This window comes from Macrobrachium rosenbergii, chromosome 10, assembly GCF_040412425.1.
Source record: "Macrobrachium rosenbergii isolate ZJJX-2024 chromosome 10, ASM4041242v1, whole genome shotgun sequence".
Classification (NCBI taxonomy): Eukaryota; Metazoa; Arthropoda; class Malacostraca; order Decapoda; family Palaemonidae; genus Macrobrachium; species Macrobrachium rosenbergii.
In genome coordinates, this window is record NC_089750.1 from 76,034,707 (window position 1) to 76,057,206 (window position 22,500).

The 22,500-nt window shown below is 36.9% G+C and overlaps 1 protein-coding gene across 1 annotated transcript in view; it reads right to left on the reverse strand.

Annotated features, from left to right (window-relative positions):
* LOC136842393 (ABC transporter F family member 4-like) overlaps positions 1 to 22,500 on the reverse strand; it is a 40,798-nt gene that overhangs the window by 13,581 nt on the left and 4,717 nt on the right. Inside the window, exons 2-4 of the mRNA XM_067109649.1 lie at positions 22,108 to 22,329; positions 11,272 to 11,463; positions 4,283 to 4,531 (exon numbers count right to left, since the gene is read on the reverse strand). Of these exons, the coding sequence (XP_066965750.1) occupies positions 4,283 to 4,531; positions 11,272 to 11,463; positions 22,108 to 22,329 (663 nt within the window). The remainder of the gene's footprint in view (positions 1 to 4,282; positions 4,532 to 11,271; positions 11,464 to 22,107; positions 22,330 to 22,500) is intronic.

Consider the following 22,500-nt stretch of genomic DNA (forward strand, 5'->3'; position numbering starts at 1 on the left):
TTTATTTGTATTTTTTATTTATTTATTTTTTTTTTTTTTTTTTTGGTATTTATCCTGTTTACCATCACCTTTGAGTTCTAAATCGTTTTGATTTATCCTTGTTTAATTTTTTCGTGTTGAAGTTTCTTTGCCATATTTATTTATTTTAATTAATTTTTCATGTCAAAGTTCCTTTTATATATATATTTATTTTTATATTTATTTACTTTTACATTTATCCACTTATTCATTCACTTCTAAAGCCATGTAATATATCAAAATGACCTTGAATTGAATTGAATTGAATATAGAATTTAGGCCAAAGGCCAAGCACTGGGACCTATGAGGTCATTCAGCGCTGAAACGGAAATTGACAGTAAAAGGTTTAAATTGTTCAACAGGAGAAAAACCTCAAAGCAGTTCCACTAGGAATCAATTGTTAGGAGATGGTTGAGGAAAGTAAGGTGGAAGAAAGGGAATATGAAAGGAGGCACAGTAAAAGGAACGAAAGGGGTTGCAGCTGGGGGCCGAAGCCACGCTGCAAAGAACCTGAAGAAATGCCTACAGTGCAATGCATGAGGTATATTGCATAATAAAACAATATGAAAGACTATTAGCATATGTCTATAAATTGTGAGTGGTGTATTTTGTAATAACGTATATTTGACTTTTGAAATTATTACATATTTTTTTATTTTCCTCTATAATTCCTTATTCACATTCCGTCTTATGTAATGCAGAGAGAGAGAGAGAGAGAGAGAGAGAGAGATGTCTCTTTAATGTGGGAATGCATGGACCAAGTATCATTTAAAACGAGTGAAAATCAGAAAGAGAGAGAGAGAGAGAGAGAGAGAGAGAGAGAGAGAGAGAGAGAGAGAGAGAGAGAGAGAGAGAGAGAAATGTCTTTAATGTGGGAATGCATGGACGAAGTATCATTTAAAACGAGTGAAAAATCAGAGAGAGAGAGAGAGAGAGAGAGAGAGAGAGAGAGAGAGAGAGAGAGAGAGAGAGAGAGAGAGAAATGTCTCTTTAATGTGGGAATGCATGGACCAAGTATCATTTAAAACGAGTGAAAAATCAGAGAGAGAGAGAGAGAGAGAGAGAGAGAGAGAGAGAGAGAGAGAAATGTCTCTTTAATGTGGGAATGCATGGACCAAGTATCATTTAAAACGAGTGAAAAATCAGAGAGAGAGAGAGAGAGAGAGAGAGAGAGAGAGATAAAACAGCCATAACTTTCATCAGGACACAAAACAAGGTTTGAGTTAATGGGACAAGGTGCTGAAAGGCGTCCAAGAGAGTGAGAGCCTCCCAACTCGCCTAAACAAAGCAAGGTCAAAGGTGCCAGCTTAGGTCATCAGTGCCAGCAGAGGAGGTCATCAGTGCCAAAACGAGGTCACGAGTGCCAAGCTCAACTAGAGAGGCCTTTATTGACCATGTGTTGACAGGGAATCACGTGGGGGAGCGTTCATCAGGAGTTGGTCATGATGCTTGGAGTAGGAGTGGGGTGGAGGGGTACTTTTGATATTCCAAAAAAAAAAAAAAAAAAAAAATAATAATAATAATAATAATAATAATAATAATAATAATAATAATAATATTAATAAATATATGTTTTTTAATAATTTTGAGGAAAGTTCCAAGTTATTATTAGTTGAAGGGACAAACTTCTGAACCATCTGGGAAGCAGGATTAAAATTTGGAGTGTCATTATGATGGCTGTTATATTTTTGTAAATTATATATATATATATATATATATATATATATATATATATATATATATATATATATATATATATATATATATATATATATATATATATATATATATATATATATATATATATATATATATATATATATATACATATATATATATATTATATATATATATATACCTATCTATATATATATATATATATATATATATATATATATATATATATATATATATATATATATTATATATATATATATATATATATTCATATATATGTAGATATGTATATATATGCATATATATACATACTTAATCTGCCTCGGCAATAATTACCTCTGCTCCATAATCCTTTGGTCCTCTCACGTAAAATGATGGCAGGGAAGTTTTAAATTCCAGCCATGCAAAGCCATTTAATCCCTTGCAGCCTCAGGGACCTGTTTCCTTACGTAAATCTTAGTATTAGGTGTAAAAAAAAAAAGGGACTAAAAAAAAACGAGTTTTTTTTTTGTTTTACAAGGAGGAAAAAGTAGGTTAATTATCTAGAAAGGGGGCTCTCATTGGCTGGCGGTCTTGGCAATTATACCATGGGATTTGCTTGTATGATTTATCCATTACTCTCTCTCTCTCTCTCTCTCTCTCACTATGAACACACACACACACACACACACACACACACACACACACACACACACACATATATATATATATATATATATATATATATATATATATATATTGCACCTTGTTTGTTAATCTCTCTATCTATCTATCTATCTATCTGCCTATTCTCGACCAGAGTATATAGCAATCAATATCTCCAGTATTCTTTTTTCTCTCTGTTCTTCGTTTTCGTCAGTTGTTATCACCGTTCTTCAGCCTCCTTTTTTGTGTTGTGATTCGTTAAGATAATCACACCAGTAACGAAGATTTAAAGGTACTTAAAAATTTTGCTTAACTTCACGTAATGTAATGTAATTTAGGCAAGACCTTGGCGGACGCACGCAGCTGGCTTGAGGTAATCCCCAAATTCCCCACGATGTGGGACTGATCGTCAGTTCCACTACAATCGCTCCCCTTTCGTGGGGGGATCACAGTATCATATGAAGCGATTATGCCTTGTTTTAATGTCCTGTCCTTTACAGGTAAACATTTCTGTTATGCATAATAATAATAATAATAATAATGATAATAATAATAATAATAATAATAATAATAATAATAATAATAATAATAATAATAATAATAATAAATACCAGCTCAATGCTAACTAATAATAATAATAATAATAATAATAATAATAATAATAATAATAATAATAATAATAATAATAATAATAATAATAATTTCTGTTAAACAGGCTGGCTGCATAATATGAATTAATTTTACATAGAGTTTTCTCAATTTACCTTATGATTCTTTTCTGCCTCACGTCAATATTAGACAATAATCGCCAGTGTTCATACTTCTGTAAAGAGACATACAGTACATTACCGGCGCAATTATATCAGTCTTTATATCTTAAACACGAGAAGGTAATGAAACGTGGATAGAGAAACCCGTAGAGTTTAACAGCAAGGTTCAGGAAGGCTTACGTAAAACTCTACGGGTTTACCCCACCGTATTTCACTACCTTCTCTTGTACAGAGATTAAAGATTGTTTTCAATAAGCTGATAATGTACTTTTCTTTATCTTAGTATGAACACTTTTCAATTATCGTGTTATATTGACGTGGAAGAGATAAGAATTATAAGGGAAACTGAGTGAGTGCAAACCGGGATATAAAACTGAACAGGTGATTACCAGGCCTTCATAACTAATGATGATATAAAATTAAATTAAAAAATAAAAAATTTGGGAGTGGTAAGATGGCGGGGGAGAGAAAATGGAGCCTCAAATGAAAAAGAGAAAAGGGAGAGGACACGTTAGAGAGACCATTTGTCAGAGACCACACAATGAGGTCGGACACTGGATGTCCGTGAAGACATTGGGTTACGGACCAACGCCGTACATCTCTCTCTCTCTCTCTCTCTCTCTCTCTCTCTCTCTCTCTCTCTCTCTCTCTCTCTCTCTCTCTCTCCCTGTGTGTGTGTTTATGTGTCTGTGTCTCAAAACACCATTTCGTTTCCTCTTATTCTTTAAGTACAGCTCTCTCTCTCTCTCTCTCTCTCTCTCTCTCTCTCTCTCTCTCTCTGTGTGTGTGTGTGTGTGTGTGTGTAAGTATTGCACAATCATATAATTCAGTCCCATTCTAACTTCGATTTTAAGCAAGCCTCTCTCTCTCTCTCTCTCTCTCTCTCTCTCTCTCTCTCTCTCTCTCTCTCTCTCTCTCTCTCTCTCTCTCTGCAGCAGTGACACTTCATCTTAATCCCTATTCTTTATAGATTACCTCCCCCGGTAACTCTGAATCACTTTCCTTATCTCTCGCTTTCTTATCTCTCCTTTCTCTTCTTTTTATATCTCTCACTCACTGTCCTTTCTCTGCCCTTTCTTTGTCCTTTCTCTGTACTTTCCCAGGAGATTTGTAATCAAGAGTATCCGGGCGAATAAGTTTCATCCGTGAATTTTTTTTCTAATCGAGGATACTTCTTCTTCTTCTTCTTCTTCTTCTTCTTCTTCTTCTTCTTCTTCTTCTTCTTCTTCTTCTTCTTCTTCTTCTTCTTCTTCTTCTTCTTCGCTTTTCAAGTGTGAGAGGAAAAAGCTGTAACGGATTTTGGATAAAGATCTGGAGTTATTTAGAATCTGCAAATAAACAAAACGTTTCTTCTTCTTCTTCTTCTTCTTCTTCTTCTTCTTCTTCTTCTTCTTCTTCTTCTTCTTCTTCTTCTTTCTTGGCTTTGCAAGTGCGAAAGGAAGTTGCTGTTGTGGATTTTGGATAAAGATCTGGAGCTATTTTGACTGCAAATACACAAAGACATTTTGAAACGAATTGGCAGAACAGACATTCCGTTTTCTATACGATTTGAATTCACTCAGTTATACGCTGAGGACCGTGGTAATATAAGTTGATAATCGTGGATTTTTTTTCATAATCACTGTTTTATTCCTCGGCGTCCTTCCTAATCGAAGAGACTGCGTCCATTTTATGCATGATACCAGTTTAATTTCAATTTTATTTTTAAAAACTATCTAGAGGACCTAGTGATATATAGTACAAGGACATTTCATATTTTACTTCAAAAACCTTTCTATATGAACGAGTGATAGATAGTAGTAGGACATTTTATATCTCATTTCAAAAAGGTACTAGGCCATTTTGTATCTCATTTCAAAAAGGTACAAGGCCATTTTGTATCGCATTTCAAAAAGGTACAAGGCCATTTTGTATCCCATTTCAAAAAGGTACTACGCTACTTTGTATCTCATTTCAAAAAGGTACAAGGCCATTTTGTATCTCATTTCAAAAAGGTATAAGACCATTTTGTATCTCATTTCAAAAAGGTACAAGGCCATTTTGTATCTCATTTCAAAAAGGTACTAGTCCATTTTGTATCTCATTTCAAAAAGGTACAAGGCCATTTTGTATCTCATTTCAAAAAGGTACAAGGCCATTTTGTATCTCATTTCAAAAAGGTACAAGGCCATTTTGTATCTCATTTCAAAAAGGTACAAGGCCATTTTGTATCTCATATCAAAAGAGACAAGACCATTTTGTATCTCATTTCAAAAAGGAACAAGGCCATTTTGTATCTCATTTCAAAAAGGTACAAGGCCATTTTGTATCTCATTTTCAAAAGGTATTTTGTATCTCATTTCAAAAGGTACAAGGCCATTTTGTATCTCATTTCAAAAGGTACAAGGCCATTTTGTATCTCATATCAAAAGAGACAAGACCATTTTGTATCTCATTTCAAAAAGGAACAAGGCCATTTTGTATCTCATTTCAAAAAGGTACAAGGCCATTTTGTATCTCATTTCAAAAAGGTACAAGGCCATTTTGTATCTCATTTCAAAAAGGTACAAGGCCATTTTGTATCTCATTTCAAAAGGTGCTAGGCCATTTTGTATCTCATTTCGAAAGGTACAAGGCCATTTTGTATCTCATTTCGAAAATGTACAAGGCCATTTTGTATCTCATTTCGAAAAGGTACAAGGACATTTTGTATCTCGTTTCAAAATGGTACAAGGCCATTTTGTATCTCATTTCAAAAAGGTACTAGGCCTTTTGTATCTGAGTTCAAATAGGTACAAGGCCATTTTGTATCTCCTTTCAAAAAAGCACAAGGCCATTTTGTATCTCATTTCGAAAAGGTACAAGGCCATTTTGTATCTCATTTCAAAAAGGTACTAGGCCTTTTGTATCTCATTTCGAAAAGGTACAAGGCCATTTTGTATCTCATTTCAAAAAGGTACAAGGCCATTTTGTAACTCATTTCAAAAACGTACTAGGCCATTTTGCAACTCATTTCAAAAAGGTTCTAAGCCACCTTGTATCTCAGTTCAAAAACCTTTCTAGAGGAACGCGTGATAGACAGTACCAGGCCATTTTGTTTCTCGTTTCAAAAAGCTATCTAGAGAAACGAATGACAGTCAAGAGCTTTCTATGACTTTCACTCCTCCCCTCAACTCCTTCCTAAACCACAAAGAAATGGCGAGAACCGCGACAGCGGGGATAGAAAGATAAGTTGGCGAGCGAGCGAGGGAAGGAGGGAGAGGTGGAATCTTTCGCCTGCCTCGCGCTGGACCGCGGAAGTCGAGAAGCCTTCTGGCGCAATTTGTCTCCTGTCAGATAGCATTTTTCTTCTTCTCCCTCTCGTGTGTGATGCTGATGCTGATGCTTCTTCTTCTTCTCGCCGTTACTTTGTTATTCAAGGAGCGGCTCGCGCGGTTTTTCGGCGTCTGTTTAGGCTACGAAGGGAGGATTTATAGATTGTTTTTCAGTCTGTAAATCTTCCCGGAACTGCCGTCTGACTAGTACTAAGATATTTCGAAATGTTTCTCGATCCTGGGAATTGTAGACAACAAAATTATTTCTAACGTCAACGTAAACCTGTTTATGTTTGACGCAGATCTACTGGTCACTCTTTTACCAGAAACTTATGTAATTGTAATGAACACAGTGAATTCTTAAGTTCACGAATTCTTCGCAACTTTTTGGATACGCTCGTCACTACTAAACCTCAGATCCGAACGCAAAACCATGAAGTAATTTTGATGTCCGTAGCGGGATTGGAATTCGCTTCCGGAATACTTAGCTAGACCCCAAATGATACTTCATGATAACACAATGTGAGGTGTATAACCTTAAACTGAGACACATGAAGCGTTCTTCTGGTCACATTAGACTGACATATGTGTACACGTTTGAAGAACACACATAATTTTCTTAATATTTTTGGTATAACCTTTCAACGATTAGTTTTTGTTTAAGCTAGGGTTAAATATCTGGCTCCGAAAGTTACATTGACATGCGAGCTGAAATGAGTTCTTGTGTTAATTTTATTTTTGTGGGAACGAAAAAGGGATATGCTGGACAGCATTCTTCGTATAATCTGTTCAAAAACTCATAGAAAGTAGATTTTCTCCAGTCGTTTCCTGTTTGGATCCAAGGTTTCGAGAATGAAAATTATCCACCAAATAATATATACAAATGGGAAAAAATGAAATCCTTGCATGGCAATTTAATAATGAAAGAAACTCTTCTGCAGTGTTGGTTGTCTGACGAGTGTATATATATATATATATATATATATATATATATATATATATATATATATATATATATATATATATATATATATATATATATATATATACATCCTCACCCTATCACAGACACACACGCACACGCAAAACATAAAGACCCATTCAAATATATAAATAGGATCAATTTCTATTTTCCCAATTACTGTCATCATTCCCTAAGGCAACAAAACACCAGTACTTCCATCCCACACTGAACCGTAATCTCCGTCACTGTCTGCGTCGTGACAATTGCCAATCAGACCCATCTAATGATTGGGCCATTAAACCAATCATTATTGAGATTGGCTATTCAAGTCGAGAAGGTATTATAACCAGCCACACTTCCTTCGAAGGAGTTCCTGCCTGGGAAAGGATTCCTACGCAGGATTTAGGTATTTACTCTTTTCCTCAGGATTCAGGAGGTCCTAGAGAGAGAGAGAGAGAGAGAGAGAGAGAGAGAGAGAGAGAGAGAGAGAGAGAGAGAGATAATGGTCTTTGGTGTGAGAGAGTGAATATTCTTTGGGCACTGGTACATTCTTGTTGAATTGACGAGAGAGAGAGAGAGAGAGAGAGAGAGAGAGAGAGAGAGAGAGAGAGAGAGAGAGAGATAATGGTCTTTGGCGTGAGAGAGTGAATATTCTTTGGGCACTGGTACATTCTTGCTTAATTGATGAGAGAGAGAGAGAGAGAGAGAGAGAGAGAGAGAGAGAGAGAGAGAATATTCTCTGGGCAATGATACATTCTTGTTTAATTGATTGTATATATTTATGAGAGAGAGAGAGAGAGAGAGAGAGAGAGAGAGAGAGAGAGAGAGAGAGAGAGAGAGAGAGAGAGAGAGTTTAAGCTTAAAATTCAAGTTGAAATGGTACTGGAGTATATAATTATGGAATACCTAAATACTTAGAGAGAGAGAGAGAGAGAGAGAGAGAGAGAGAGAGAGAGAGAGCTGCCACCACTGCCTGCTGTTCTTTCGAGCAATATTCCACCGCGCAGCGGAGGGCTAAGCACCCCCTAAGTTCCATAATACCAGTGGGGGAGCAGTCCTTCAGGATTTCATATAGGAGGTTTACGATCCTCTCTTCGTCGAAGCCTACTATCGGCTGGCTGGCAGCGTGCTTGGGAGACTAACCTATTCCCACCCCACCCCTTGTTCTGTGACAATAAACGAGAACCAAATGACGGATTGAAGCCTCTTGGTATTAGATAACAGAACAGGCGGTTCTCGGTCGGGGTCTGTGCTCGTGGGGTGGAGATGGAGATTTCCTCAAGATCTTTAGGCTTTTGATTGAAATGTTTTATTATTTTTTTTTTTTTATAGCTTTCATTTTTTCTTCTTGATGGAATACAATTCTCCTCTTAATGTTTTACTTTTATTGCCATTGTTAAAATAATTTGTATGTTGTATTATAATTTGTATGTTGTGTAAGTAATGTAATTCCAATGAGACTGCAGGGGCTATTAATTTTATTTTTTGAAATTTTTAAATAAATTTTTCTTTAAATTTTTCTCTATGATTTGATGGAACAAGAAGCCTTCTCTCGAGGTTTTCTTTTCATTCATTGTTAATATAATTTATTTCCCGTATTTAGTAATGTATTTCAAAAGTCAATGTGGTGATTTTTGAGTTCAGTTTCGTAACGGCTTCTCGAAAAGGTTACTCGACTTGCTTCAGATTACTGGTTAACTGTGAGAAATTTTTATGTCGTTTTGCAGTCATATGCACTGAAAACTCCCCAGCCCAGTTTTTAGTGCATATGACTGCAAGAAGACATAAAAATTTCACACAATTAACCAGTAATCTCAGGCAAGTCGAATAATCTTTTCGAGAAGCCGTTACGGAACGGAACTCAAAAATCACCACATTGGTTTTTGAAAGACACTATTAAATACAGGAAATAGATTATATTAACAATGAAGGAAAAGAAACCCTCGAGATAAGGTTTCTTGTTCCATCAAATAATAGAGAAAAATAAAAAAAATTAAAGCTTTCAAAAAATAAAATTAACAGCCCCTATAGTCGCTTTGGAATTCCATCACTTATACAACAACAAAATTATATTAACAATGAAGGAATAGAAAACCTTAAGAGAAGACTTGTACGCCTCCCCCAAACCCAGTGTCGGGAAGGAACAGAGTTATAATTAATAATACTCTTATCCTTCGTTTTGGAAGAAAACAACTTAACAAACTTCGTACTCAAGACATGAAATGTTCAAAGGTTCAGAGACAGCTTTGGTTTTCATACCACCTAATGGAATGTGGAATACAGAATTCTGACCGAAGGTCAAGCGCTGGGACCTATGAGGTCATTCAGAGCTGAAAACGACATTAGGAGTAGAAGGTCTGAAAGGTGTAACCTTTTGCGGTTGCACTATGAAACAATTGTTAGGAGAGGGTGGACAGTAAGGCGGAAGAATGAGAAGATGAACGGAGGTACAGTAAAAGAATGAAAGAGGTTGCAGCTGCAAAGAACCGCAAGTAATGCCTGCAGTGCACCACATCAGGTGCACTGACGGCACTGATGAACAAGGTGAGAAAACTGAATTCATGGGAATAATTCTTGCAAAATGACAGGAAAAGAGTCTTTATTCAAGGTGGAATCATGAGTATTGGGTTGGAATATAAAGTTCAGGTCAAATATTAAGCCAGCGCTGGGACCTAAGATGAAAGGGAAACTGGGAGTTTAAAAAAAAAAAAAAAAAGTTTATTTGAATGTGTAACAGAAGAAAAAACATTTTGCAGTTGCTCTGTGAAGGAATTGTCAGGAGAGAGTCGAGAAAAGTAAGATGGAAGAAGGAGAATACTTTCTTGCAGACTTTGCCAAGTTTCTCCAACTTTGAACGACATATTCGGGGCTAAGCTTCTGTTAAAAGGGACGTGAACAAACATATATATCATCATGTATAATATTACTGAATGCAATTGCTTTTTGGACGCAGAGAATACTGAATAAAACGGTTTTTTTGTTTTTGGTGCCAATTTAAGTCAATGACAATTAATTAACAGTGATTGGGACAAAATTAAACATGATTTTTCAATAATTAAAGCAAAAGAGTGGGTGTTATGTCTTCTTTGATTGCAAATGCAAAGCCCGTTTTTGCTTCTTTACCTGGTCGTATGCCAGAACGGGCTCTTGCTCCTAGGAAAGCCCGTTGCTGTTGCTTTCCCTGGGCTTATGCCAGCACGGGCTCTTGCTCCTAGGAAAGCCAGTTGTGGTTGTGGCTTTCCCTGGCCTTATGCCAGCACGGACTCTTACTCGTAAGAAAACCCGTTGTTCTTGTGGCTTAATCTGGCCTTACGCCAGCACGGGCTCTTGCTCCCAAGAAAACCCGTTGTTGTTGTGGCTCTCCCTGGCCTTATGCCAGCACGGGCTCTTGCTCCTAAGAAAGCCCCTTGTTGTTGTGGCTTTCCCTGGCTTTATGCCAGCACGGGCTCTTGCTCCCAAGAAAGCCCGTTGTTATTGCTTTCCCTGACCTTATGCCAGCACGGGCTCTTGCTCCTAGGAAAGCCCGTAAAAAAAAAACGAAAAAAAAGCAACGATTGAAATCACTTGCTACTCTCACACGAAGAGATACAGAGACAGTGAGACCCTTTGTGTGTATGTGTGTGTGTGCGTGTGTGTATGTCTTTTATTCAAGAACGCCCTTCCCACGATGCAATTGACAATCAAAGACGACAGAAGTTTAATAGGATCCAGACAAAATCTTCGATTACCACTGGAAAATGAGGGGGCGGGAAAGGGGGAGGGGAAGGGGTGAAGGTCGATGAGTCGGAAACTCGACGGGATTCGACATTGCATCAAAAATCTTCCTGAAAGTTTGGAAGAAGAAGAAGAAGAAGAAGAAGAAGAAGAAGATAGATTCTTGAGTTGTCCTGTTAAAAGATGACACCAGAGGAGGAGGAGGAGGAGGAGGAGGAGGAGGAGGAGGAGGAGGAGGAGGAGGAGGAGGAGGAGGAGGAGGAGGAGGAGGAGGAGGATGCAAAATACAATAATCTGCAACTCGGCAGGATGTCACGAGCAGAATTTTCGATTTGTAATACACCTCGACTTCAAAGACGCAAAATTTGGAGCCCTGGCCTTTCTGATAAGTAAAAAAAAAAAAGTAAAATAAGTAACAAAGACCCAACATTTCTAATAAGTAAGACAAGTTCCTTAAGCAACAAAGACTCCATATCACAGCCCGCACTTGAAAATTTTCCAGAGATCTTTCATATAAAAGCAATTTCACGCAGTTCCTGACGTAAACGAACTTGTACTCCTAATGCAATTCACCTTGTATTTTAATCATTTACTTACATTTTTCTTTTATTTTTTAATTTATTTTTTCTCTTTTTTTAATAAGTGATCATTTCTGTCTATATTTCCTATTACCTCCCGTTGCTCTTTTCTAATGAACACCATAATATTCTTTGGAAACTTGAATTTCAAGTGAGTGGCCCCTACGGTGGGCTAGTTCCTCACTGGACGGGTTGGTACCGTTCTCGGGTAGCACTCTGCTGGGCCCGCGTTCGATTCTCCGACCGGCCAATGAAGAATCAGAGGAATTTATTTCCGGTGATAGAAATTCATTTCTCGTTATAACGTGGTTCGGATTCCACGATAAGCTGTAGGTCCCGTTGCTAGGTAACCAATTGGTTCTTAGCCAAGTCAAATAAACCTGATCCTTCGGGCCAGCCTTAGGAGAGCTGTTAATCAGCTCAGTGGTCTGGTTAAACTAAGGTATACTTAACTTAACTTAGGTGGGATTCTTCCATATGAATAGGGTTCAGCTTTCAAAGAGTATTCAGGTGTTCATTAGAAAGAAGTAACGGAAGGTAATGGGAAATATTTAAGAAGAGATCATTATTCGAAAAGAAAAAAAACAAGTAAGAAATGCGCCGAAGTTTCTTCAGGGCAGTCGAGTTTTCTGTACAGCGTATAATCAAGACCACCGAAAATAGATGTATCTTTCGGTGGTCTCGGTATAATGCTGTATGAGCCGCGGCCCATGAAACTTTAACGACGGCACGGTGGTAGCCTTTGCCAGACGCAGGATTATAGCTAATTTTAACCTTCAATAAAATAAAAACTACTGAGGCTAGAGGGCTGCAATTTGGTATGTTTGATGATTGGAGGGTGGATTATCAATGTGCCAATTTGCAGCCCTCTAGCCTCAGTAGTTTGTAAGATCTGAGGGTGGACAGAAAAAGTGTGGACGGACAGACAAAGCCGGCACAATAATTTTCTTTTACAGAAAACTGATAAATGAAGAAATTAAACAATAAATAGAAAAAAATGTAAGCAAATTATCAAAGTACAAGAAAAACACAAGAGAATATTTCTCATCATTCTTGAATTAAAACTTCACATTTTTAGTTTTCTGAAAAGAAAACTATTGTACCGGCTTTGTCTGTCCGTCCGCACTTTTTTTCTATCCGCCCTCAGATCATTAAAACAACTGAGGCTAGAGGGCTGCAAATTGGTTTGCTGATCATCCACACTCCAATCATCAAACATTCCTCACAATTAGCAACCTTTAAAAAGCAGATGCATTTGGGCAAATGATAAACAAATAACTGTACAATAACAGAGGAAAACAAAACGAATGGAGAGAGAGAGAGAGAGAGAGAGAGAGAGAGAGAGAGAGAGAGAGAGAGAGAGAGAGAGAGAGAGAGATTCTTAGGGCAAGTAAAGAAACAATTCTACAATTACAGGGTCAAAAAAATACATCAGCAATTTTTACGAAAACTTCGACAGAGAGAGAGAGAGAGAGAGAGAGAGAGAGAGAGAGAGAGAGAGAGAGAGAGAGAGAGAGAGAGAGATTCTTAGAGCAAATAAAGAAACAATTGTACAATTACGGGGAAAAAACACTTCGGTTAAATGCATCAAGGTAGGAAAAAAAACCAGCAAGTTTTACGTAAACTTCGACAGAGAGAGAGAGAGAGAGAGAGAGAGAGAGAGAGAGAGAGAGAGAGAGTAGAGATGGTGGTGGTGATGGTGGTGGTGGTGGTGGTCGTATTAGTAGTAGAAGAAGAGAGGGAGAAAGGAAAATGAAAACGGGAGGAGCCCACAGAAAGCGATGATCATTCCGGGCGCAGTTAACTCTTAGAGTCTGTCCGGGGAAGACAGGTGAAACTCGTCTGGCTTTAGGCTGCCTGCTGCCGCCGTTGGCGTCGTGTGTTTGTCTCTCTCTCTCTCTCTCTCCCTCTCTCTCTCTTTTCTCTCTCTCTCTCTCTCTCTCTCTCTCTCTCTCTCCGTGCCGTGTCGTGTCGTAAGGAAAATAACTACGCGCTGGCGGGCGGGCGAAGGGGACCTCTTCATGGTGTACGTAGGTGGCTTTCGTCGGGAAACTCCGATGGTTCGAAAAAAGGAAGAAGAAGATTGTCATTACCATTCGACGCCGCGCCGACTGCCTTGTCGGTGATATATATATATAGTGTTAAGTGTCAATAATCCTTCGGAGGCCCGGAAAAAGTGACGCCGTTCTGTTTGTGTTTCGTGTCTTTGTTTGTGCTCGTGTATGTGTGTTATCGCGTCCAGTTAGAATGTGGTGAAGAAGTTTGTTTTTTTTTTTCTAAAAAAACTACCCTTTTTCCAAGTGTCTTAGAAGAATGTGGTGAAGAATTTTTTCGAATTGAAGAAGTTTTTTTTCCAAATCTCTCTGGTTTTCAAAAGTGACATTGTTCTCCACTCGTGTCTGTGATAAATGTCAGTTTGATTATTGTCGTGCATCGGAAGGTGTCCTGTCTTTGTGGAAAAAAAGGAGAAAGGTCCCTGTCTTTGTGAAAAAAAAAGGAGAAAGTGTCCACCACACAGGAATATATATCATATATATATACATAGTGTCTCGTCCGCAAGTTAATTTAGTTCCTTCAGGTAATATATTGTCTGTTCAATCCAGTTTGTTCATTTTTGTCAGTGAATTGATGTCTTGGACACGAACTCAATTGTCATTATCTTTTACAAACTTGAATATCACTGTTTATCTTTAGGACCTGAATTCTGCCCTAAAATGGAAGACTGCAGCACCTGCAAAATTTTCGAAACTGAGATATACCACCTACTGGGCTCGTAAAACACTAATACGCAAGTTACTGCAGTTTCAGAACGATTCTTCAGTGCTCTATTTAGGGGGTCCCATTTGCAGTCTGCAAAATCAGTAGTAAGGCAAAGAAAAACTGCAGTATCTACCAATTTTTTTCAGTTTTGTATTTTTGCAGATACTGCAGTCTTCCATTTTAGAGCAGCACAGTTCATCGTGTACAGACGAAATATCATTTAAAAGTACCTCTGATGATGAAACAAGACTAAAATATCGCGAAATGAAAGAAACTATTCTGCCCTAAAATGGAAAACTGCAGTATCTACAAAATTTTCGAAACTGAGATGTGCCACCTGCTGGGCTCGTGAAACACTAATACACAAGTTACTGCAGTTTCAGAATGATTCTTCAATACTTTATTTAGGGGGTCCCATTGGCAGCGTCTGCAAAATCAGTAGTAAGGCAAGGGAAAACTGCAGTATCTACCATTTTCAGAATGATTCTTCAGTGCTTTATTTAGGGGGTCCCATTTGCAGTATCTGCAAAATCAGTAGTAAGGCAAGGGAAAACTGCAGTACCTACCATTTTCAGAATGATTCTTCACTGCTTTCCACGAGTATTTAGGGGTCCCATTTGCAGTGTCTGCAAAATCAGTAGTAAGGCAAGGGAAAACTGCAGTACCTACCATTTTCAGAATGATTCTTCAATGCTTTCCACGAGTATTTAGGGGTCCCATTTGCAGTATCTGAAAAATCAGTACCAGGGCAAGGGAAAATAGCAGTATCTACCACTTTTCTGTTTTGTATTTTTGCAGATACTGCAGTCTTCCAGTTTAGGGCAGAAATATCACTGATTATCTTTATTTTTCCTTCTCGTTCACAAGTGAAAAAAGTTAACGGGAAGAATTTCACTCCCAGGATTAACCCAGATACTTGCGGCATTATTTATCGAAATATTACCGCGACCAGAAAAAATATAATAGTGTTGATGACATTTGATAAGGTGGAGGAGGGTAATGATAATTACGTTAATTATTTGTGTTATTGTGTGGATAGTGATAAAAACGTTAGGGCCGTTCATAATAATGATAACAATTGCCGTTATTATTATAATTACAACCGCAATACTGTAACTTTCCAATTACTATTATCAATACATGACATTCTGCCAGAATGCTTTATTATTATTATTATTATTATTATTATTATTATTATTATTATTATTATTATTATTATTGGCAATACTTTATTATTATAATAATAATAATAATTATTATTATTATTATTATTATTATTATTATTATTATTATTATTATTATTATTATTATTATACTACACTGTCATGGCATATATAAAATATCTATTAATAAAACAGTTTGATGAAAACGCTTTTGGGAACATTTAATGCCAAAAGTATATGATCTATCTGATAATAAAAAAAAGAAATCTGGAAAAAGTTTTAGGAAAAAAAGTTTTATATCTCCTTTTGAAAAGGACAGCTCTTAAAAAGAACATTTGCAAAAGTAACTTGAAACATAAAACGGAACATTTGTAAACGTAACGTTTGTGAAAGTAACATTTGTAAAAGTAACAATCATCAAAGTGATATTTGTAAAGTAATTTGAAGCCCAAACTAGATCATCTGTAAAAGTAACATTTGTAAAAGTAACTTGAAGCCCACGCAGATCATCTGTAAAAGCAACATTTGCAAAAGTACCTTGAAGCCCAAAACAGATGATCCGTATAAGTAACATTTGTAAAAGTAACTTGTAGCCCACAACAGAACATTTGTAAAGTAACTTGAAGCCCAAAACAGATCATCTGTATAAGTAACATTTGAAAAAGTAACTTGAAGCCCAAATCAGAACATCTGTATAAGTAACATTTGTAAAAGGAACTTGAAGCCCAAAACAGATCATCTGTAAAAGTAACATTTGTAAAAGTAACTTGAAGCCCAAAATAGAATATCTGTACAAGTAACATTTGTAAAAGTAACTTGAAGCCCAAAATAGATCATCTGTATAAGTAACATTTGTAAAAGAAACTTGAAGCCCAAAACAGATCATCTGTAAAAGTAACTTAATGGATTTCAGCTGGTTGGGAAGTTGGCTTAAAAATCTATCAAAAACAAATTCTGTCATTCATTTATTTCAATCAAGCACTACGATTACTTTCTTATTAACTTAATCAAAAATATCGTCGGGGGGGGGGGGTAAATTGTCGAACATGCATTTTATTAAGTTTTTTGAGTTGTCTGCATCGACGGGAATTTTATCATCCACTTCCTGTTTCTGCTTATTACCAAGAGTGTACGTCTCACACCATACATCCTGGATGGTGAGAGTGACAGAATCTCTCACCATAAATCCTGGATGATGAAAGAGAGATAGACTCTCTCACCATGAATCCTAGATGGTGTAAAAGTGGTGAGAGACAGATTCTCTCACCATACATCCTGGATGGTGAGAGAGAGACAGACTTGACACTTTACTGAAACATGAAGTCAGTGAGAAAATCACCATCGATGCAGATAACTCAAAAAATTGACAAAATGCAAATTCGACACCGCCAAAAAAGTGTCGAATATTTAGGGAGGGGGGCCTACGATCCCCAGGCATACCTTGGTTACAATCATGCATGGATAAGTGAAAAAAAAAAGAGGAATCGACGCTTTAACCTTAGATCAATCAATCAATAATAGCTAAAAAGAGAATTAAGAATCATCATCATTATTATTATTATTATTATTATTATTATTATTATTATTATTATTATTATTATTATTATTATTATTTTTAGAAGACAAATCCATATTCATATGGAACAAGCCCGCAGGGGCCACCGACGCAAAATCCAAGCTTCCAAAGAATATTGCGTTCATTTGAAAGAAGTGACAAAAGATAACAGGAAGAACAAAAAGAAGAGATCAGTTATTGGTATAGGAAAACAGACAAATTAATCAAACAAACAGATAAAAATATAAATATGCCATCAAAACATCAGGTGACTTGTTGTAGGGTAGTAATGCACTACATCCTCGTTTGAACTCTTGAGGTTCTAACAGCACACCACTGCAATGTGAAGATTAAACGAAAGACGCTTCAATGGGACAATGAATGATAAAAACGTGCCAATAAGCTGGAGCGACAATGGGAGAGGGGACAGGTGCTCAATAGTAGACAGAAAGATGGTTCAACAAGCAACAGAAAGAGGTCAACTGGGAGGATGTTAAAAGTTTGCGGACGGGGTCACTGGGGCTGCATTTAAAAGACGACAGCGAAATGTTGTGGGTTTTTCAAGTGAAATGCTGTGAGTTGAAACAAAGATGGAAGAAAAAGGCTCATTTAGGAATACGTACAACGGCGAAAGAGGTCAGCTGAGGAGAGAGTGAGGGAGGGAAAGGTGAGAGACCTCCTGAAATATTCAGAGTGAGGTAGAGCAGTTGCCTCATGGAGCGAAAGAAGATGCAAACTTAATGAGTGAATGCAGAGAAACGCTTATAAGGAACAAGTGAACTTTGGACATTGTTTCAAAGGGGGTGGTTTGCGTGTAATTGATGGAGCAGAGACAATTAAATACTGTAATACGTCATTGTAATATGTAAGATTACAAAGCCTAATGTCTTATTGAGATAGGTCAACCAAGAAGTACTTCATAATTGAGGAGAATATAGTAAACCTGAGAGAAAATATGTAGGAGAGGGAACTATTCTCATTTAAGTGTATATGAAAAATAAATTAATGTCTTTAAAAACAAACATCAAGAAACTGTTCCAAAATTTGTCATTGCAATGGGATTCCCACCTTCAAAGGTTATTATTATTATTATTATTATTATTATTATTATTATTATTATTATTATTATTATTATTATTATTATTATTATTCAGAAAATATTCATATGGATTATTATTATATATATATATATATAAATATAAATATATATATTCATATATATATAATATATATATATATATATATATATATATATATATATATATATATATATATATATATATATATATATATATATATATATATATATATATATATATATATATATATATACGTATATGTCTCCATGCGTGTGTTGCGTCCTCGTGTCAGAGAGAGAGAGAGAGAGAGAGAGAGAGAGAGAGAGAGAGAGAGAGAGAGAGAGGGTGGAATAAAAAGAATGACTCTCCACCCACACACCCACAAAAATAAAAATAAAAAAATTTCACCAAAAGCGGGAGAGAGAGAAAAATTTGAAAAAAATTCCTTTTTCACTCGTGGGCAGTGTGAATAAGTCCATATATCAAAAGTCACGTAAAGGTTAGGTTTTATTCTTCCAAGCAGAATGCTGCTTGGCCCACCCTAAAAAAAGGGGAGGGGGAGGGGTAGTAACCCGTCTGGGCTAGACCAGCATATACTCATTCATTCTACATTTCTATATTCCTTTTGATCTGAGAGATTTCTGCATTGTTCTGGTAATTTTTTTTTCCTCTTTGAAGAAAAGCTACTCAGGGACATTGTTATTCCTACGTGAGACAGAGAGATAAAAGTTATTCATTGTTTTTTTTTTTGTCATCGTATGGTTCACTAATTCCTTATTTGTTTTAATTTTTTACATTTTATCAAAAATAATGGAAATAATAACTTCAGGTATAAAATGTATAAGTTTTCTTTAACTAACTGTTAATTTTTTTTTTTTTTGGTATCGTATAGTTCACTAATTCCTTATTTGGGATTTTTCAAAAAGTACTTTTGATAACCACGTATACAATAAAACATGTAAAAATGCGTCGAATTGTCTTCAGCGCAATCGAGTTTTCTGTACATCCGCTACAGCGTATAATCAAGGCCACCGAAAATGGATCTGTCTGTCGGTGGTCTCGGTATAATGCTGTGTGAGCCGCAGCCCATGAAACTAACCACGGCCCATTGCCAGAAGCTGAAGGCTAACTTAACCTTAAATAAAATAAGTTCTACTGAGGCTAGAGGGCTGCAATTTGATATGTTTGATGATTGGAAGGTGGATGATCAACATACCAATTTGCAGCCCTCTAGCCTCAGTAGTTTTTAAGATCTGAGGGCAGACAGAAAATGTGCGGACAGAAAAAGTGAGACAGAAAAAGTGCGGACAGAAAAAAGTGCGGACAGGAAAAAGTGAGGACAGACAGACAAAGCCGGCAAAATAGTTTTCTCATACAGAAAACTAAAAGGAAAAGTTATAATTTCGTTTATTTGGATTTTATAATTTTATCTGTCGACCATTTACTTCAACAAATAGTTTTTAATGACCCAATTTTCGCATGCAATAAAAAAGAAAAAGATATAATTTTGTTTATTTTAATTTTGTTTACCCTTAAAATAATTCAGTCTTCTTCATTTTTACTTCAGGAAATGCTGTTTGATAACCACATTTTTATATATAATATAAAAAGAAAAAAGTTATAATTTTATTTATTTTGATTTTGTTAATCTTTTTCATTTTAGTTTTCTGTTACAGCAAACTATTGTGCCGACTTTGTCTGTCCGTCAGCACTTTTTTCTGTCCGCCCTCAGATCTTAAAAACTGCTGAGGCTACAGGGCTGCAAATGGGTATGTTGATCATCCACCCTTCAGTCATCAAACATACCAAATTGCAGCCCTCTAGCCTCCTCAGTAGTTTTTATTTTATTTAAGGTTAACGTTAGCCATAATCGTGCTTCTGGCAACGATATAGGATAGGCCACCACCGGCCCGTGGTTAAAGTTTCATGGGCCGCCGCTCATACAGCATTATAGCGAGACCACTAAAAGATAGATCCATTTTCGGTGGCCTTGATTACATGCTGTAGAGAAAACTCAATTGCGCCGAAGAAACTTCGGCGCATTTTAAACTTGTTTCTATAGTATACGAAAATAGGTTATCAAATAGCGTTTCTTGAAAAAAAAAAAAAACCCAAATAAGGAATTAGTGAACTATATGACACCAAAAATTATTATATATATATATATATATATATATTCTTCTTCTTTCTTCTTCTTCTTTTAACGTGCTTCTTTCCCATTTTTGTATGGGGTAAGCATATGCCTTCTTTGAAGGACTTTTGATTTGGCTTTGGGGTAGACCTGTGGTCTCGATCGGCTGCCCTGCCTGACATCGCTTAGACCCCGGAGCGTATGTTTCATGTATCATACCCGACCCAACGCCCTTTCTTCCCAGCAGCGAGAAGTTATTGCGCGGGTATGGCGAGAGTTCGAGACGTGTGAGATGTTTATGTTTTTAGAAGGTGTTGTAGTGGCTTTGTTTTGTGTGTGTATTTAGTCTGTAACATCCATTTGCTTTTTAAGCAAACCTATCCGTTGATTACAAATATAATCCCGGGATGTCTACACGGATAGCAAAGTGTCTGCCTCTCTGATCAGTCGGCTGCGGGTTTGAACCCGCGCCACAGACCTACGAAGTCCGAAGCTGCTGCTGTAATACTGAGCCATCGAGGTATATATATATATATATATATATATATATATATATATATATATATATATATATATATATATATATATATATACTATACTGAAAACTTATACTTTTATACAAGAAGTTATTTCTGTTTTTTTACGATAAAATGTCAAAATAAAAACAAATAAGGAACTAGAGAATCATATAATAACCCCCCAAAAAATAGTTACAGAAACTTTTACATTTTATATCTGAATTTATTCTATAATGTTATTTTTATTATTTATCTTACAAAGTATACCAAAAAAAACTAATAATTATTATTAACGAAAACTTAAATCTTTTCCAATCTGAACTTACTGTTTCTGTAATTCCCAATACTCCTCTTAGAGAGTTTATGTATAAAAGAAATAAGTGAACCAAACCCTCAGAGGCGACACGTGACGAAGGCACATTCAAGCAAGAAAGAAAGAAAGAAAGAAGAAAAAAAAAGAAGATTATTTTAGAGTCGTTCTAAAGGCACACACACACACACACACAAAGACACGTGTTTCTTGAGGGAGGAAGAACTCCCTCTCGCTCTCTCTGGGGCTGCTCCTGACTAATCGTGTTAACCTCACGAAAAACCCGCCCCGTCAGCAGTTTCACCTCGCTTTGTCTTAAAACATCACGACGGCGACGCCGACGAAGAAGAAGAAGAAAAAAAAGAAAAAAGAAAAATAAAAAAAAAAATGATCTGAAGTGGATTGTTTCTCTCTCCTCGAAGGTACTCTTCCGTATACAGGGAGGAGGAGGAGGAGGAGGAGGAGGAGGAGGAGGAGGAGGAGGAGGCAAGACCTCCCTTTCTTCCTCTTCCCTCTCCCCCCCTCACAAATCATTTCCTTCCTTCCTTAACCAGCAACTAGGAGGAGGAGGAGGAGGAGGAGGAGGCAAGACCTCCCTTCCTTCCTCTTCCCTCCTCCCCCTCACAAATCATTTCCTTCCTTCCTTAACTAGCGACTAGGAGGAGGAGGAGGAGGAGGAGGAGGAGGCGGCAAGACCTCCCTTACTCCTCCCCCCTATTCTCTCCCTCACAAATCAAAACCTTCCTTCCTTGACTAGCGACAAGGAGGAGGAGGAGGAGGAGGAGGAGGAGGGCATCCCTCTCCCTCCCTCATCCCTCCCCCTTCCTCACTCGACGACAAACACGTGCGACAGGAATATATCTTACAAATATCTCCCTCCTCAATTTTGTCATCATTGTCACCTGGCCTGAGAGTCAAAAATAAAAAAATACTTGGTTTTCTGAATGAGCTGCGTCGATGCGTCGTTCAGGTACTGAGACGACTTCTTCTTCTTCTTCTTCTTCTTCTTCTTCTTCTTCTTCTTCTTCTTCTTCTTCTTCTTCTTCTTCTTCGTCGTCGTCGTCGTTCGTCTTATTTCTACGACGCGTGACGGCAAAAGAAAACTCGCGCGATGGCTTCCTGGCTGGACTAGACCAACAGGAATGTAGAGTGAACTAAAAATTTAAAAAATCAATAAAAATAAACAGGTTTTTTCTGTCATGACTTAATTTGACGATGAGGAACGCGTCTGCTGCTGATCTGTGCGTTAAAAGGGTTAGGTTCACACTGACCATTTTCTGAATTGTGAATGCTAGGATACTGTGTACATACATACATACATACAT